Source organism: Camelus bactrianus, chromosome 9 (assembly GCF_048773025.1).
Source record: "Camelus bactrianus isolate YW-2024 breed Bactrian camel chromosome 9, ASM4877302v1, whole genome shotgun sequence".
Classification (NCBI taxonomy): Eukaryota; Metazoa; Chordata; class Mammalia; order Artiodactyla; family Camelidae; genus Camelus; species Camelus bactrianus.
The window spans coordinates 3,445,957-3,462,681 of NC_133547.1; the positions used below are offsets into that span (position 1 = coordinate 3,445,957).

Sequence of the window (16,725 nt, forward strand, 5' to 3'; positions counted from 1 at the left end):
AACTTTATTAGTACCTCCCGCTAGGCAGAGAAGGGGTGAGCTGGAGAGAGGAGAGGAGGATTATCCGGCTTATCGCCTACTGTGGACTGAGCCCGATAAGCGGAGAATCGCCGTGGTCTGACGACGGGGTGTCAAGGCAAGAATAAAGGCGAGGGCAACTGAGATAACTGGTGGAGGCGTTCGACGAGAAAGCAAGGCCTTTAAGCCAGGAGTCGGGGTGGAGGTGGAGGGGTTGGTGAGCGAGGCCGGAAATAGGAAACTACAGCTCCCAGAAGGTGTAGCGGCCGCGTCCCGGATGCTGTGACCGTGAAGCCTGATGGGACAGGTAGTTTTGCAAACGACTTGACCTAGAGGCTGCCGAGGTTGGAAGTTCTGAGGCCTGGGGCTACCAGAGCGGGAGAGAGATGGAACTGGAGCAGAGAGAGGGGTGAGTGGCTTTGAGGAAAACTACGAATCCCAAGAGACACTGCGGCTGCATGGTGTCAGCCTTCCGCGCTTTTACCCTGAGGGCTGATGGGGATTGCCGTTGCTCCAACTGCTTTGACTTAGAACTCTTTTAGGGACTGGGCTCCGTATTCCGGCGTCCTGGTCCGGGAGAAGGCTACTGGTCCAGACTCCTGGATCTGAGAGACGGGGAGGTGGGATGCCGGGACTCCTGGGTCTGAGTGAGGAGTTGGGGACATGGTACTCCGGAAGGAAGAAACTGGAGGTCTGAACTCCGGGATCCTGGGAAGGGAGGGCTGAGGGCCCTGGACTCCTGCGTCCGAGGAAGGAGGGGGCTAGAAGCTTGGCTCCTGTTCTGAGGGAGGAGGGACTAGGTGCTGGGGGTTCAGGGTCCCTGAGCCCCCTGACCTTACAGGACCATGGCAGCCGTCGGCTTTGAAGAGTTCTCAGCCCCGCCAGGCTCCGAGTTGGCGCTGCCTCCGCTGTTCGGTGGTCACATCCTGGAGAGCGAGCTTGAGACAGAAGTGGAGTTTGTGTCCGGGGGTCTGGGTGGCTCGGGGCTCCGGGAGCGAGATGAAGAGGAAGAGGCAGCCCGGGGCCGGCGGCGGCGCCAGCGGGAACTAAATCGCAGGAAGTACCAGGCGCTAGGTCGGCGCTGCCGGGAGATCGAGCAGGTAGGTGAGTGTGGATTCCCCCGTTTTGGGGTCTCCTGGCCTAAATTGCCAACCCCTCCCAGTCTCTGCCTGTCTAGATGCCCAGGCTACCTTGCCTGGCTGAATGAATCTTCATTCATTTATTTATTCATTATTCTTTTATTTAGCACTTAATAATTGCCAGGCACTGTGCAAGACACCTTAGACATGTCTTCTCTAGGAGCTTCATCTGACAACCCAGATCAGCTCGCCGATGTTTCACAGGTGCCTCTCATGCTCCCCACTGATCACACTTCAGATCTCATACCCCTGACATCAGTCACTCCTCATGCCCTGTTCCTTCTTCTCTCAAATCTCTCAGATCCTTCTCCTCCCCTCCATCCCCATGGCCCCTGCCCAGATGCAAGTTCTTTTGACTGAATCACTGCATTAGCCTCCTTAATGGGGATGAGGATGGAGCGGTAGGCAGGGCCCAGATCCTGAAAGGCCATGAACACCAGGAAGAGAAGTTTGATTTATTTGTTTGTGAGTGACTGGGAGCTATTGGAAGATCTCAAAGGGGAGAGACAGGGTCAGGTCTGGATGTTTGAAAGACTGTCTGAATTTTGTTATTTGTTTGCTGGAGCTGCTGTAACCAAGAACCACAAATTGGATGGCTCAGTAACAGGAATGGGCTGTCTTAGGTTCTGGAGACCAGAAGTCTGGGACTGAGGCGTCAGCAGTGCTGGGCGATTCTGAGGGCTGTGAGGGAGAATCTGTGCTAGGCATCTTGCGTAGCTTTTGGTGGTTTGCTGGAGATCTTTTGTGTTCTTTGGCTTGTTAGATCTCTGCTTTCATCTTCACGTGGCATTCTTCGTGTGTGTGTGTGTGTGTGTGTGTGTGTGTGTGTGTGTGTGTGTGTGTGTGTCCCGATTTCTTTTAATAAGGATGCCACCAGTCATACTGGATTACAGCCCACTCTAATCACCTCGCTTAACTTGATTACCTCCATGAAGACCTATGTCCAAATAAGGTCACATTCTGTGGTACTGGGGGTCAGAACTCCAACACCCCTTTTTAGGGGGACACCATCTAACACATAACAGTGATATCGGGGAGCTTTGGAAAGGGGGCAGTCAGTGTAGTGGTCCAGGCAGGAGAGGAGGATGGAGGCGGGAGCTGGGGTAGGAATCAAGGGGATGCAGAGGCAGGAGTGACTAGGAGAACTAATAGGAAGGTGAGGTTTGAGCCGAGTCTTAGGCTAGGTAGAGCATGTCAGGCTGACTGGGTGGAAAAGTGCATTCAGGACTCTGGGTAGCACAGGGCTTGCTCAGGACTGGAGGGGTGTTCAGTTTGACGGGGATGCTGGGGAGGGGAAACGGCCTTAAATGCCAGGCTGTGGGCAGTGTGAGCAGTGGAAGTGCTTGGAGCAGGGTCAGCTCCAGGTGTTAAAATATATTCCCGTGAAGCTGCATGAAGGGTGAGCCTGTGCACAGCCTGTGGCCAGCAGCCCTGGTCCCTCCTTGTAGGTACGGACCCAGCAGACACACCCATGCACCAGGTGAGTTACCAGATAACTAGATACCACATTTTATCTTTTACCAGGTAGCTTTCCCTCTGCTCCATCCTTCCGCTCACCCCAATCTCTCATCTTCTCTCCACGGCCACTCCTCTCTCCTCTTTTCAAGACTCCGCACGTGAACCCCTCCCTTCCGCAGTAATATTCAATCCCTGCCACTTGGTGTTCACAGGGTCTTTTGGTGCAAGGGCAGTGCTGTCAGAGTGACCACTGTCACCTGGGAGCTCCCACTCTGTGCCAGGCCTGCTCTGGGGGCTTCGCACAAGGACATCTGGGAACTCTGTCAGCCCCGTAAGCAGCAGGTATCCTGAGCCCTGTTGAACTGGTGGATGCTGGAGTCCAAAGAGACTCAACCGTTTGCTCAAATGGAGCTGCGTTTGAGACCCTGCTCTTAGCCCACCCCCGGCCAGGAATAGGTTCTGTTATTATTCTCCTTTCACCAATGCAGAAACCCAAGGCTCAGAGAAGTTAAGTAACATCCCCAAGGTCACACAGCTGATAAGTGGCAGGCTGAGGTTTGAACCCAGGTCTTTCTGACCCAGGAACAGAACACACTTGTTCACGTCTTAGCCGCACACCTCCAACGGCCCTAACTAAAGTAGCCAGCTCTTGCCCCAGCCACCGGCATATCTGCCTGTTTGGTGCCTTTCGAGCCCTTTATCCCTGTGAGGTCGTTGGTGTAGCAGTATTTAAGAAGCACCCATTCAGCCGGGTTCTGCTCGAGGCCCTGGGGACAGGGCACAGACCCAGGCCTTTGGAGTTTCCATTCTGGTTGGGGAGAAGCCAGTGAGGACGCTGAGTAATGAGACAGGACACAAGGCGATGGTGACCGAGGCAAGGAAAAGTGGACCTGAGAAGTGTGGCGGGAGGGCGGAGTTCTGGCATGGGAAGTGGGGAGGGGCTGCTGCAGTTTAAAGGGAGGGTCTGAGTGGACTCAGACCTTTAAGCTCAGACTTGGAGAAGTTGAGTTACGCAGGCACCTGGGGCAGAGCATGTGCAAAGCCCCTGGGACAGGAGGGTTGAGTCGGGGGACTCAAGCATGAGCTTGGAGGCTGGTGGGAGTGGAGTGGAGGGAGGGGAGCAAGAGAGGTGGTGAGGAGGTGGGGGGCAGGTGCAGCGGGCCCTAGAGGCCCCAGGATGGTCCTTGGCCAGTCTCCCTGGTCCCCACCGGGGGCTCTGTTCACCATGTGCTGAATACCTGGAGTGCAGCCGACCTGTGCTTTCCCCGCAGGTCAATGAGCGGGTCCTGAACAGGCTCCACCAGGTACAGAGGATAACCCGGAGACTCCAACAGGAGCGGAGGTAACCCACTGCACACCGGCCCTGGGCACTGTTTCCATCACCTTCCTGTCAGGCCAGGAGGAGGCAGGGCTGGAGAGGAGGGCTCTGGGCTGAGGCAACCAGGGTCCAGGAGTGGAACTGGGCCTTGGAAGACGGCTGAGCCATGGGCTTGAGGGGAGTGGGTGTGCTCCCTTTGAATGGAGTATAGCAGAATGCAGGAGACCGGACTTAGGGTCCTAGAGTCAGTTAGTTTCAAGCACCATTTTGCTGTGTGACTTGGGCCAGCCACATCCCCTCTCTGAGCCGTTCCCTGTCACCTAAGGGTAACCCCCAAATCACGAGGCTGCTGAGACAATGTGGGAGCTCCCGGGGTGAGCTCAGCTCAGAGCCTCCTGCCTCAGGCCACCACGACCAGGAGAGGTGTGAGCTCTGGGGCCGGCCCACGGCCTGCTGTTCCCACCTCCAGGAAGTGTGGAGCACGGGCCTGAAGGTGACGGCTCCGAGATGCTGTGCCCCACGCCCCGCGCCAGTCCTCCCCTCTGCTCACCTGACCCAGCGGAGACACCCTTTTCTCTGAAGCAATTTCTTGGCGTCCAGGTCATTCACCCACCTGGGATCCCCCTCCTCCTGGCCACTGCTCGGCTGCTTTGCTGGGTCACTCTCATTTCCCCAAACCCTTAACCTGCAGGATGTGCGGCTTGGCTCCTGGGTTAGACCTGTACTGCCCAGTCCGCTAGCTGCAGGCGGCGACTCTATTTTACGTTGAAAGTGAAATTTAATAGTCATTGAAGGGAATTTGAATTCATTAAATGAAATGGAAAATTTAGTTCCTCTGTGATGTGCTTAGTTGGCACAAGCAATTAAATTAACTAAAATGAAGTGACATTAGAAATTCACTTTCTCAGTCACAGTAGCCTCATCACTTTCTCAGTGCTCAGTAGCCACTTGGTTCCAATTTTAATCTAAATTAAAATTAAACAAAACTTAAAATTTCAATATCTGAGTCACTTGCCAGGTGCTCAAGGACCAGATGAAGATTCTGGACCTGCATGGTGGTGGTTGCATAACAATGTGAATGCACTTAATGCCACTGCACTGCATGTTTTAAAGTGGGTACGCTGGTAAATTTTATGTTATGTATATCTTACCACAGCTTTTGAAAAGAATTTTTTTGAAAGTGTGAAAGAAAAAAAAAGATAAAATGTAAGACAGGCCAAGTCATTTCTCTGCTCACAACCCTGCAGGGGTCCGGCCTGTCACACCTGCCTCCTCGCTCTGCCTACAACATGTCCGACACGCTCCCACCTCAGGGCCTTTGCGCTTGCTGTTTCTCCCGCCACCCCCTCACCCCAGAGAGGCCTCGCCCACCATCCCTTTGAAGTTCCAATCCCTCATCCTGTTATCACCCATCCCCTTTCCTATTTTCTGACTTGTCGTGATTTGTCGTTTGCTAACTGTCTGCCTCCCTTGCAAGGCTCAGTTCAGTAAGCACAAGGATCTTTGTTTTGTTCTCTGATACACCCCAAGCCCCTCAGACACCGCCTGGGGCAGAGCAGGTGCTTGGTACACCCTTGTAGAATGAAAGAGTTTGTGCCTGTGACATGCTCTGCCCAGGCGCTGGCTCACTCACAGGCACGACTCAGTTGGAGCTGGAAAAAACAAAAACAAAACAAAAACCAAAGAGCTTTCAGAAACAGGGACGGGGAGGAGAAGGCAGCATCACCTGTGGGAGCGGTCTGCCCCCGCCCTCCACGCCCTCCAGTTATGAGTGATAATCACTTACGCTTGACTGTTTACTAAGCTGCCGTCCCACCGAGCACTTAGATCATTCAGGTGGCAGTGTTGCTCTCAGCAGACTGCCCCGTTGCATTGTCACCCCCCAGTTACAGAGCAGGAACGAGGCACAGGTCACCCTGTCTGGCCCAGAGTCTTGCTGGCTCTTCGTGTGCTCGGCACCCGGGTCTCAGAACCTTCCGGGTCCAGGACAGCCGTGGCTTCAGAGTCAGAGCTGGGACCCTCTCCCCAGCTGCCAAAAGACAAAGCTGTCTGCCTGGTGGCTTCTCTCTGGGCGCAGGTTCCTGATGAGAGTGCTGGACTCCTACGGGGATGACTACCGCGCCAGCCAGTTCACCATTGTGCTGGAGGTGAGCTTGGGGAAGGGGGCCAGGGGGCTGGGAGAGCCCGGGCCCAGGACATAGCCTTCACCTGCCCACCTACCCCCACTGCAGGATGAGGGCAGCCAGGGCACAGATGCCCCCACCCCAGGCAATGCCGAGAACGAGCCTCCAGAGAAAGAGGGGCTGTCCCCGCCTAGAAGGACGCCTGCACCCCCGGAACCCAGCAGCCCGGCCCCCGGCGAGGGACCCAGCGGGCGGAAGAGGCGGCGAGCGCCCCGGGATGGACGCAGAGTGGGAGCTGCGCTGACCCCAGAACTGGCCCCAGTGCAGGTGGGAGAGGTGGACCCGGGCTCTGTGGGGGTGATGCGGGCCCTGCAGGGCTGGGAAGAGCCAGAGGAAGGAGGTGGCGCGGGAAGGGTTGGAGAGGGTGGGGGCTGGGCAGGGAAGGAGAGTTGGAAGATGCAGGCAAGGGCGTGCGTGGAGAAGGAAGGTCTGGAGGAGGTTCCGGGGAGAAGAAAAGAGAACCGGGGAGGGCTGGCAGCAGAGGAGGGAGAGAAGGCAGGTGAGGGGAGGAGACACTGGAGAAGCATCCGGATCCAGGGACTTTCCCCGAGGGGCACAGAGGAAGGTGTCTGGCCTGGGAAAGCGAGAACTGTGAGGCCAGGGGTCTCCTCCAGATTCCAGGCCACTCAGCCTTGCCTTTATCTCCCCAGATTAAGGTGGAGGAAGACTTTGGCTTCGAAGCAGATGAGGCCCTAGACTCCAGTTGGGTTTCTCGGGGGCCAGACAAACTGCTGCCCTACCCCACCCTGGCCAGCCCCCCCTTTGACTGACCCTCCCCCCAATAAACTGACCCCCGCATCCGCCTTGGCCAGTGTCTGCTGCCTCCACCTCTCATCACACACTCTCAGACTGGGTTTGGTTTTTGCATTTTTATTGGGGGCCACCAGGGAGGGGGCCTCTCCCTGTCCAAGGAGGTGCTCACAGTTTCTTCAGCCAGTCCAAGCTTGGGCCTTGGGGGTCCTGGGGGTGGCTGGGCACATCGGGCATGTTCCCATCGTCTCGGACGGGCACTGTGGGACAGGAGGGTGGGCCACTGAGACTGGCAGATCGCTGGGGCCCAGAAAGAAGGACTGGCCTGTCAGCTTATATTCAGAGAGGGAAATGGGACCCCAGGGGAGAAAGAGAGTAAGGGTCAGAGCATCAGAGATGCAGGAAAGCAGGGGATAGGGACCTAGAGATAGGGGAAATAAGAGATGGATACAGAAGGGAGACTCAGAGAAAGAGCCAACAGAGATGAGGAAACAGGACAGAGGCCTGGAGAAGCGGAAACCCAGGAAGACAACACTCCAGAAAGCAAAAGAGATGGGACCCAGACAAGGGCAGAAATTGGAACCATGACAGAAACTCAAAGTGCAGAAACAGACAGGAAGTGAGTTTTATGGCACATGGATTACATCTAATAAAAAAAAAAAAAAAAAAAAAAGAAGAGCCCAGACTCCTCTGCAGAGTCTGGGGTCCCTGCAGAGGAAAGCCCTGCCCGTTACTCCCCACCACTGCCCAGGGAGGTCCCAGCCGCCGTACCCTGGCTCCCACTCACCTGGGTAGTTGTAGGGTGTGGACCGGTTGATCATGACAGCATACCTGGTGGAGGGGCTGAGTGTGGGCACTATTATAGCTGTGGAGAGACACAGGGGTGAGGCCCGAGGAGGAGGTGGGGACAGAAGCTGAACCTTAGCAAAATGGGGGTCCAGTGCATGGGGGGAGGGGAACAGGGAGGTCCAGCACCTCCAGGAGGCCCCTTGGCACCCTGGGATCTCCATACAACAGCAGAAGGGTTTACAACACTTTTTTTTCTCAGTGGGGGTGGGAGCCAAGCATTCACAGATACCTGGGACCTAGCAGGCACAGGAAGGAAGAGGGTAGTCATGGAATGAGTACATTTGAGTCATGGAGCAAATTGGGAGGGGGTGTCTTGGGAATGTTCCAGAGGAATCATGAACTGTTACAAAATGGGGGGGGGGGCTGTAAAAGAACAGTCACTGGGAAATTACAGTTCATCTAGGGTGGGAGCTGGGAGTTATGGGGGTGGGGCAGGCGAATAAAGGAATGTTCTAAGTCAGCGCTGTTGACAAATCTAAAAGCCATATGTAATTTTACATTTTCTAACAGCCACATTAACATTAAAACATACAAATTAATTTTTAAAATGTATTTAACCTAAATAAAAAAATAAAAACAAAAATACATATTTTACCTGGTATATCCAAAACATCATTTCAATGAATCATCAACATGAAAAAAATATTTTATACATTTTGTTATACTAAGTCTTTGAAATCCGGTGTGTACTTTACATGAGCATGGTAACAAACACCATCTCCATTCATACTAGCCCATCCCAAGTGCTCAGTGGCCAGTATGGCTCGTGGCTGCCTGGGACAGCTGTGCTCTAGAACCACACGCAGTGAGTGGCCAGCTAACTAGCAGTGTGGACAAGACCTGGGAACCCGTTAGAAATTCCGCATAGCAGGCCCCGCCCCAGACCTACTGAATCAGGTCTCGTTAAACCTAAGTTAACAAGAACCCCACCTCCCGCATCCCACTTAAGTATGAGTGGCCCTGCTCTAGAGCTGAGGTTCTGTCAGGGCGGCACCTTAGAATCACTGGGGGATTTCCACAAGGTATAAGCTTCCCTAGCCCCACCTCCATCCGGCCCAGCTCAATTTCAAATCTGGGGTGGGGGTGCTGACAGTGAGAGAAGAGGACATTACTTTTTTTTATTTTTTACTTTTTTGGGGGGGTGCGGGGGAGGTAATTAGGTTTATTTAATTATTTTTTAATTCTTATTTTTTATTGAAGTGTAGTCGATTTACAGTGTTAGTTTCAAGTGTACAGCAAAGCTATTCACTTATACATATACATATATATGTATATTTTTCCGTTTCTTTTCCACTATGGCTCATTACAAGAAATTATTTATTTTTAACGGAGGTACTGGGGATTGAACCCAGGACCTCGTGCACGCTAGACACGTACTCTACCACTGAGTTATACTCTTCTCCCCCACTTTTCATTTGTCATTATTACTTTTTAGCACTCAGGTGTTTATAATGCACAACGAGAGTTGAGAACCTCTCTTTTGGAGGGATTATGGACCTCTTGGGTGGATGTGTATATGTGTATGGGGTGGGGAGCGACGGGATGGCGAAGGGATGGAGGTAGGGAAGAGGACGTCATGGGGAGGCTGACACACAGGTGGGGACACGGAACGCTGAAGGCGGCGATGGGGCCTTGGGGGTACAGGATGGAACGCAGGTGCCGGGCAATGTGGCACTGGTGGGGAATATGGGACCTCTAGAGCGTGGAGGACACGGGGGTGACGCACGTTCCCGCCCAGGGCACTCACGCACCGAGGGCCCCGATGGTGAAGGATGCCACCAGCACCGGCTCCTTGGCCCAAGTACTCTTGAGGAAGGCGGCGATTCCTGGAAGGGTGGGCGAGGAGTGTCACCTCTGCAGGGGATGCCCCCGGTGACCTCTACCCCTCTCGCGAAACCCTTACCCTGGAGGAGCCCTCTAGAGACCTTTGCGCCCCCTCTGGCCCGGACCCCACGGCCTCCACGGGGGCTCTGCCGTGCCGTACCCCCGGCACCACCCGGGGGTCCCTGAATCAGCCAGCCCCACGCGCCAGAGACGCCCGTACTTACTAGCGGCCATCTTGGTCTCGGCGGCGGCGGCGGCGGGGAGGGCGCGGAGCACTCTGGGAGTTGTGGTCCCTGTACGCGAGCCTCTTCGGTCTGAGCCTGCGCGTGCGCACTGGCTCAGAACAGCCTTCCGAAGCAGCTGCTGCAGCAAAGGGGGCGGTGCTGCAGATTTAAGTGCAGACCCGCCTTGACACACCTGTCCCGCTCTCTTTTATCTCTCAGCCTAGAAAGTCGTTCCGGAAGAGTAACTTCCAGCCCTCTTGCGGCGGCCCAGCTAAGACGGAATGCATCAGTCCTTATTTTATAGTTGACTTACGAGAGTCCATTTTACAGGTGGAGGAACGGAGGCTGGGAAAGGACGAGTGATCGATCTACCACTTGAGGTCGCACCTAAAACTCAGTTCTTCCTGCAAGTTCTAACTCTCATTCCAGAGGAGTTAAGGCCTTCTGTGGACTCTCACAGTGCCCTCTGTGATTTCCATTATAGTGCACATAACATTTTTAACTGCCCTGGTCGGGATCTGTGTTTCCACTAGAGTGGGAGCTGCCTGAGGGCGGTAATTAAGTCTGACTCCACTCTGTGCCCCTCGATCGTGCAACAAAGGGCCTGGCACAAAATACGTACTACATACATATATATATATAAAATATTATATGTCGTATATTATATATAATATATTACATATATGTAAAGTTTAATGAACACAACCCGTTATGACTACACCCTCTCAAGTTTGTCCACAGCACCATGGGGCTGTGACACAGCCACCCAGAGGCTCCTCCTCACTCCACTTCGCTCCTCCCTTCCCTAAACAGGACTCTGGCTTTCTGTGGTTGCCTCATTTCCCAGCAGGGGAGAGGGCAGGCTGAGCCCTGGCTCCTGCTTCAGCCAAGAAGTGCCTACCATGGACCTGGTGCTGATCCTCCAGCTGCTGACTCTCTGTGAGACCCCCCACCCTCTTCTCCTGGGGTCCCTGGCTGGGCTGGGGTGCAGATAGACAAGCGCTGGGGACCTGGATGTGGAGGGCAGAGGGGGCAACGAACAGGACTACCGGGTCCTCCAGAGGGCAGGTGCAGGATGACCAGGGCAGCACAAGCTGAGGGTTCAGAATTCTAGGCCAGAATAACAGGACTGGGGTTCAGACTCTTGGGTCCTAAGGCAAGAGGACACAGGGACCCTGAATTTCTGGGTTCCTGGAAGAGGAGGAAGTTGAGGGCAGGATTCTGTAGATTTTGAAGCAGGAGAGGGCTCAGGACCCGAGCTCCTGGGGACAGGGAGTATAGAGTCCTAGATCTTGATCTGGGAGAGAAGCCAGAACACCTGGGTCCTGGGAAAGGAGGAAACTGGGGGCCCAGACTCCTGTGCTCCAGAGAGGAGAAACTGTGGTCTCAGATTACTGTCTCCTGGAAAAGGTGGAGTCCAGGGGTCTGAACTCTTGAGTGTAGAGGCCAGAGGAGCTTGGGTCCAAACTTCTTGGGAGCAGCCAAAGGCTTTAACCAGACCAACCCACCTCAACCTTCTACAGGGCCTGTGTGTCACGCAGACATCACTCCAACTGGTGAGTAACATCCCCACCCATTCTTCTATTTGTTGCTGACATCCCATTTCCAACTACTCATATTTTATTTTGGTGCCCATCCTCACCCTAGACTTCCTTAACTTCCCTCCCCGCTCCTTGATTTCTTTCCTTCCATCCTCATTCACTTTGGTAACCAGTACAGGTGAGTAGCAAAGACCACGAACTTTGGAGTTTAAGAGACCGAAGCTGGAACCCCACTTCCACCACAGTATTCATTTGTGACTTTGAGCAAACCACTGCACGCTAAGACTTAGTTTCCTTCTCTGCAAAATGGGGCTGTTGTGAGGGTTTAATAAAATCACATGGTAAAACCCTTGGCTCAGAGCTCGGCAAAGCGCAGGGCTCAAGAAATAGGATCTCTGGCAATGCCAATGATTCCCCCATTTGGAAAGTAGGGTCCTTCACCCTGAAATAGCTCTGGGTTTCTTTCCAGGCTCTCTGATGGGTGAGACTTCTTCTTCCCCTCAATTTTCCCCCACTACACTTCAACTTCAAATAAGAATCACCTAGAAAACCATTAAAACCTTAGCTACCAATTTATTTTAAATTATTATTTTTAAATGCTAAAGGTAACATTGATAGTTTGAAAAATTATTAAAGGGCATATAACAACCTTCCTCTTCCCTTTCCTCATCTTCCTTAAATAATCTGAAGCCTTACAAAAACATTTCCATGCATCCAAACACATATATGTATTTATGTACTTCTTTGTTGTTGTTTTTTTTCAAAGCAAAATTGATATTTTCTGACTCTCACTGTGTTGCATCTTACATTTTTCACTTTACAATCCCTCTTGGAGACCTTTCCATGTCATTATAGCTAGTTCTTTTCCCGTCTTTTCTAAAACTTCTGTCTAGCATTTGCATTGTATGGCTGGATTCTAGTTTGTCCAGCCCTCATTACGTATATTTAAGTTGTTTCCAACTTTTCTCCTCACAATCAGTACAGCAGTGAGCGCTCCTGTTTTTGTGTCCACATAAGTGCATTCATCTAGGGTGGAGTTATTGGGTGGCTGGCCCTACCCTTTGTGTATCTTGATAGAAGAAGCTAACAAATTGCCTTCTCAAACGGTGCAGCTAAGCGCACCTCAGTGCCTGTTTCACTACGTACTCACCCAAACGGATTAACCGTTATTTAAATTTTTGACAACCTGATAGCCAAAATAAGTCTTCCTGTTGTTTTAATTTTTAAAAATAATATTACTGAGGTTGAGCAACCTTCACGTAGTACATGCCAAGTGTGTTTTGGTCGATTGGATTTCCTCTTCTGTGAACTCGTATGCTCTGCCCAACTTTCATTTGGACTGGCTCTACGATTTCATTCTACACTCTATGTGATTTACAGATTAGCCATTTCTACCAATGCTGCCACTTCTTGCTTCGCTTATATGTCTTTTTTCATACACAGCTTTAAAATGTTGAAATGGTCAAATGTTTTAACCTTGTCCTTGCTGAATTTTTCTGTTTCTTCAGTTCCCCTGGCCTCATACCCTAAGCCGTGGCTGGGGGCCCAGCCAGCTGCAATTGTGACCCCTGGAGTCAATGTCACCTTGAGGTGCCGGGCACCCCAGCCCGCCTGGAGGTTTGCACTCTTCAAGTCTGGAGAGATGGCTCCTGTGCTTTACCGGGATGTATCTGCAGAGCTGGCGGAGTTCTTCCTGGAGGAAGTGACTCCAGCCCAGGGAGGCAGTTACTGCTGCTGCTACCGGAGGTTAAGCTGGGGGCCAGGTATCTGGTCCCACCCCAGTGATGCCCTGGAACTGCTGGTGACAGGTGAGATCCTGGAGGAGGGGGCTATGAGAAGGGACACAGGTGGGATAAGGAGGGACAGATATATAGAGAGAGGAGAGACAGAGAGAGGGAACATCAGAGAAGCAGGGGTGATTCTCAACCAGGGGCAATTGTACCCTTCTCCCCCACCCGTTTGGCAAGGTCTGGAGACATTTTTGGTTGTCACGACTGGGGAAGAGTGTGCTCCTGACATCCCATGGTTAGAGGCCAGAGACGCTACAAGACATCTTACAATGCACAGGACAGTACACTCCCCCACCCACACACACACAGCCACCAAATTATCCAGATTTATCCAAAATGTCACTAGTGCTGCAGTTAAGAAACCCTGGGAGAGATACAGCCTCCGAGACCCAGGGGGAGTGAAATACGCATGACTGGGAGGTTAAAAATAGAACATTTTAGCCAGGCACTGTTCAGTAAACAGTGGGCAAAAGCGACATACAGACATACAGGAGGCGGAGACAGAGATGCAGAGAAAGGCACGCTTGGGTACCCAGGCGCTGGGAAGGGCAGGGACATAGAGGCACAAGGGCACAGAGAGGAACACGGACTTAGAGAAGGTGAGGGAGACACACAGAGTAGGACAGAGGCGGAAATGTCGAACTTGACGGAGGCTGAGACACTGGGGAGGCGGGGAGAGGGAGGTTGGAAGGCAGAGAGGAAAAGAGAAAGGAGGGAGGGAGAGGGAGGGGAGAAGAGAGATGCGGGAAGGAAGAGTGAGGTGGGAGGGAGAGAAGAGGAGGGGGAAAGAGGGGGGAGGGAGATAGGGGGGAAAGAAGGTGAAGGGGAGGCCCGGGAGGCGCGGGGCAGCGCCCAGCCGCCGGGTCCCCGTCCTCTTCCCCCGCAGACGAGCTGCCGCGCCCGTCGCTGGTGGCGCTGCCCGGGCCGGTGGTGGCGCCCTGGGCCAACGTGAGCCTGCGCTGCGCCGGCCGCGTGCGGGGCATGAGCTTCGCGCTGTACCGCGTGGGCGTGGCGGCCCCGCTGCAGTACCGCGACTCGGCGCAGCCCTGGGCCGACTTCCCGCTGCTCGGCGCCCGCGCGCCGGGCACCTACAGCTGCTACTACCACACGCCCTCCGCCCCCTACGTGCTGTCCCAGCGCAGCGAGCCGCTGGTCATCAGCTGGGACGGTGAGGTCACCCTCCGCCTGAGCCCCAGCCCAGGCTCTCCGCCCCTAGACTCGGGGGTTAAGTCCGCCAGCCTCTCCTCCCTCAGACCCAGGGGTCCAGGTCCCCAGCCCCTCCTCCCTCAGACCCAGGGGTCCAGCCCCCAAGTCCTCCTCCCTCAGACCCAGGGGTCCCGGACCCCTGCTCCCGTGGAAGCCCTCCAGTTTGAGTTGGGTGTTGCCTCTCAACCCAACCCTGGAGGCTAGAGACCCAGAGGGTGGGCCGAGACTGCGGGTTCGGACGCTGACCGCCTCTCTCCCTTGCTGGCCCCGCAGACTCAGGCTCCTCGGACTACACCCAGGGCAACCTCGTCCGCCTGGGGCTGGCCGGCCTGGTCCTCATCTCGCTGGGCACACTCGTCGTTTTCGACTGGCGCAGCCAGATTCGCGCCCCTGGTAGAGTCTGGGCCTGAGTCCCAGAGGACAGAGAACACTTCCCAGAGAGGGTGGAGAAGAAGCTGGGACCTCTTGAATTGGACCGGCCCTTCCAGGAGCCCCACAGCCCTCTCCGCTGAGCCCAGCTTCCCGACTAATAATAGTAACCTTTACACCACGCCCTCGACGTTCCTTTCGGGTCATTTCTCCAGGACCTCCCAGGTCAGTGAAAGGCACTATCCGTGGTTAAGGCTTCCTAGCCAGAAGACCTGAGTTCGAATCCCAGTGCTGCTGCTCACTCCCTGTGGGATATCAGGAAAGGGACCCTTCCCAAGCCTCGGTTGCCCTGTCTGCAAAATGGGAGCACTGGTAATACCCATTTCAAAGGGTTGCTGTAGGCTTAAGTAGACAATGAACGTGAAGCGTTTAAAACCGTGACTGACTCATAGTAAATGCTCAATAAACGTTGCCTGCGATGTAACAGCGATTTCGACCAAACTCATAGAATCCGGATGAGTTCCAGTTGTTTTTGTTTCCATCGCGCATGCTCCAGCTCACCTTTTAAGCAACTCACCCTCACTCCCTTCCCCACATCGCTCTTGGCCCCAGGCAAACCTCTTCCAAACTCCTCCTCAGACCCTCCCAAAGGTGGACCAACATCAGACCAAGTAGAATTTCGTCTCTAATTACAGCTTGATTTGCGCCCAGCTGTTTCCCTTGAACCGTCACTGTCACTAGGCGGGCGTCCGTTGCTAAAGCAACAGCAAGTGGCGCGTGCGCAGTGGAGTTCTGATCCGGACTCAAAATCATCCTTCCAGAAGGCTGGGCTGCTTGCAGTTTCTCCTGAATGTATTCACTTAACTTCTATTTTAATCTGGCCCATCTTAATGTCTTTCTCATCCTCTTACATTTTCCGTCTCCAAGCCTTACCACTACTCACTCGTGTGTTCTTAATTTATGCCTAATTTTGGTGGAACATACTTCCTCTTCTGTTTTATTAAAATTCCCAACTTTCCCTTCCCCTCTTCCCACTTCATGGGGAAGAGAATGACTTCCATTTCTGGGGACAGCCCCAGCCCCACCGCTCTAGGTGGGTAGACTTTAACAACCTACAGAGACTTCTGAATTTTCATCTGTGAAAGGAGACACTAAAAATTTCTACCTCCTCGGCTCTAGAGAGAATTAAGGCGGTAACTTGTCCCCAACACATGAAGAAAGATCGCAAAACGTTAGATTGTGGGGGAGGGTATAGGGCGGTGGTAAAGCGCGTGCTTCACGCAGGAGGTCCTGGGTTCAATTCCCAGTACCGCCATTAAATACATAAATAAATAAACCTAATTACAGCCCCCGCCAAAAAACCACCTTAATCAGCTGCTTTAACTCCCTCACCCCCTCCTTTGGGGACAGGACATAGATTAAGAAGCAAAGTTTACATCTTGACCACTGTTGTATCTATAAACTAAAATTCAAGTTCTGTGAAACGATATTTAGTTCTATTATATGGATGCACTGACATATTCTATTTTATTAAAAATGCTGGCTACCAGTCCCTTCATTGACATAACGACCCCTACACCTCTCTCTCTCTCTCTCACACACACACACACATACACACACGCATGATTTGAGGAAAGATGAGCCATATTTGTTGATATGTTATTTTTGTTTCGGAAACTGACCTAAACCAGATCCTGTATCAAGATTGGTAAATTTAAGAGGTGAGTAAACAGCATAAAATCGTGTTATTTCAACACCCAATTCTAATTCTCTGAGCGGGTGCAATTAGGGAACTCACCTGTGAGATGAAACAGAACTGTATTTTGCAGTCAAATCCGCTGCCCACGTGCACTGACTTGCTGAAGAGCTGGAACTCTCCTGGTTTGTTCTTGGTGCCAACGTGGGACCCTGGTAGCGCACATCCAGAGCAATCCTCCTGGCACGTGTGGATTCGGGAGATGGAGGGAGGAGGTCTGTAGGAGGGAACCAGACTTGGGGCTGCCAAGTCATCACATCCCATCTGCCCACTTTACAAACGGGAAATTAGAGGCAATAT

The 16,725-nt window shown here is 53.2% G+C and overlaps 4 protein-coding genes across 7 annotated transcripts in view; 2 read left to right on the forward strand and 2 right to left on the reverse strand.

The window, feature by feature from the left end:
* The first annotated feature begins 2 nt into the window (after window positions 1–2).
* TFPT (TCF3 fusion partner) lies at window positions 3–6,923 on the forward strand. Of its 3 annotated transcripts, none has more exons than XM_045521860.2 (6): window positions 3–136; window positions 860–1,118; window positions 3,887–3,957; window positions 6,011–6,080; window positions 6,165–6,383; window positions 6,767–6,923. In XM_045521860.2, exons 2-6 carry the CDS (start codon window positions 864–866, stop codon window positions 6,884–6,886), a joined length of 735 nt encoding a protein of 244 aa, XP_045377816.1. In that variant the 5' UTR covers window positions 3–136; window positions 860–863; the 3' UTR covers window positions 6,887–6,923. The 3 variants fall into 3 exon arrangements, with proteins under 3 accessions (XP_045377816.1, XP_010960148.1, XP_010960149.1); XM_010961846.3 differs by having other exon boundaries at window positions 38–427; XM_010961847.3 differs by lacking the exon at window positions 3–136 and adding an exon at window positions 472–709.
* A 47-nt stretch (window positions 6,924–6,970) lies between these two features.
* On the reverse strand, window positions 6,971–9,916 carry NDUFA3 (NADH:ubiquinone oxidoreductase subunit A3). Its single transcript, XM_010961845.3, has 4 exons — window positions 9,764–9,916; window positions 9,467–9,541; window positions 7,654–7,731; window positions 6,971–7,126 (listed from the first exon to the last, which is right to left on the reverse strand). The coding sequence occupies exons 1-4, from the start codon at window positions 9,771–9,773 to the stop codon at window positions 7,035–7,037; spliced, it is 255 nt and encodes an 84-aa protein (XP_010960147.2). The 5' UTR covers window positions 9,774–9,916; the 3' UTR covers window positions 6,971–7,034.
* LOC141578561 (uncharacterized) overlaps window positions 9,787–16,725 on the reverse strand; it is a 50,419-nt gene continuing 43,480 nt past the window's right edge. The window contains exons 4-5 of one of the 2 annotated variants that reach the window (XM_074369129.1): window positions 16,468–16,642; window positions 9,787–9,922 (exon numbers count right to left, since the gene is read on the reverse strand). In XM_074369129.1, the coding sequence (XP_074225230.1) occupies window positions 9,878–9,922; window positions 16,468–16,642 (220 nt within the window). In that variant the 3' untranslated portion in view covers window positions 9,787–9,877. Of the gene's footprint in view, window positions 9,923–13,157; window positions 13,756–16,467; window positions 16,643–16,725 lie in introns of those variants that run through there. The other variant, XM_074369128.1, reaches the window with a different exon arrangement.
* OSCAR (osteoclast associated Ig-like receptor) lies at window positions 10,581–15,570 on the forward strand. Its single transcript, XM_074369126.1, has 5 exons — window positions 10,581–10,702; window positions 11,287–11,319; window positions 12,813–13,112; window positions 13,981–14,262; window positions 14,574–15,570. Exons 1-5 carry the CDS (start codon window positions 10,666–10,668, stop codon window positions 14,708–14,710), a joined length of 789 nt encoding a protein of 262 aa, XP_074225227.1. The 5' UTR covers window positions 10,581–10,665; the 3' UTR covers window positions 14,711–15,570.

Coding starts and splice junctions, on each gene's coding strand:
- OSCAR (XM_074369126.1), top strand. CDS start 10,666: ATGGACCTGGTGCTGATCCTCCAGCTGCTGACTCTCT. Junction 11,320..12,812: donor CGCAGACATCACTCCAACTG/GTGAGTAACATC, acceptor CTGTTTCTTCAG/TTCCCCTGGCCTCATACCCT. Junction 14,263..14,573: donor GCTGGTCATCAGCTGGGACG/GTGAGGTCACCC, acceptor CTGGCCCCGCAG/ACTCAGGCTCCTCGGACTAC.
- NDUFA3 (XM_010961845.3), bottom strand. Junction 7,732..9,466: donor CTTCACCATCGGGGCCCTCG/GTGCGTGAGTGC, acceptor GTCTCTCCACAG/CTATAATAGTGCCCACACTC. Junction 7,127..7,653: donor CACACCCTACAACTACCCAG/GTGAGTGGGAGC, acceptor CCTGTCCCACAG/TGCCCGTCCGAGACGATGGG.
- TFPT (XM_010961846.3), top strand. CDS start 405: ATGGAACTGGAGCAGAGAGAGGG. Junction 1,119..3,886: donor GCTGCCGGGAGATCGAGCAG/GTAGGTGAGTGT, acceptor CTTTCCCCGCAG/GTCAATGAGCGGGTCCTGAA. Junction 6,081..6,164: donor AGTTCACCATTGTGCTGGAG/GTGAGCTTGGGG, acceptor CCCCCACTGCAG/GATGAGGGCAGCCAGGGCAC.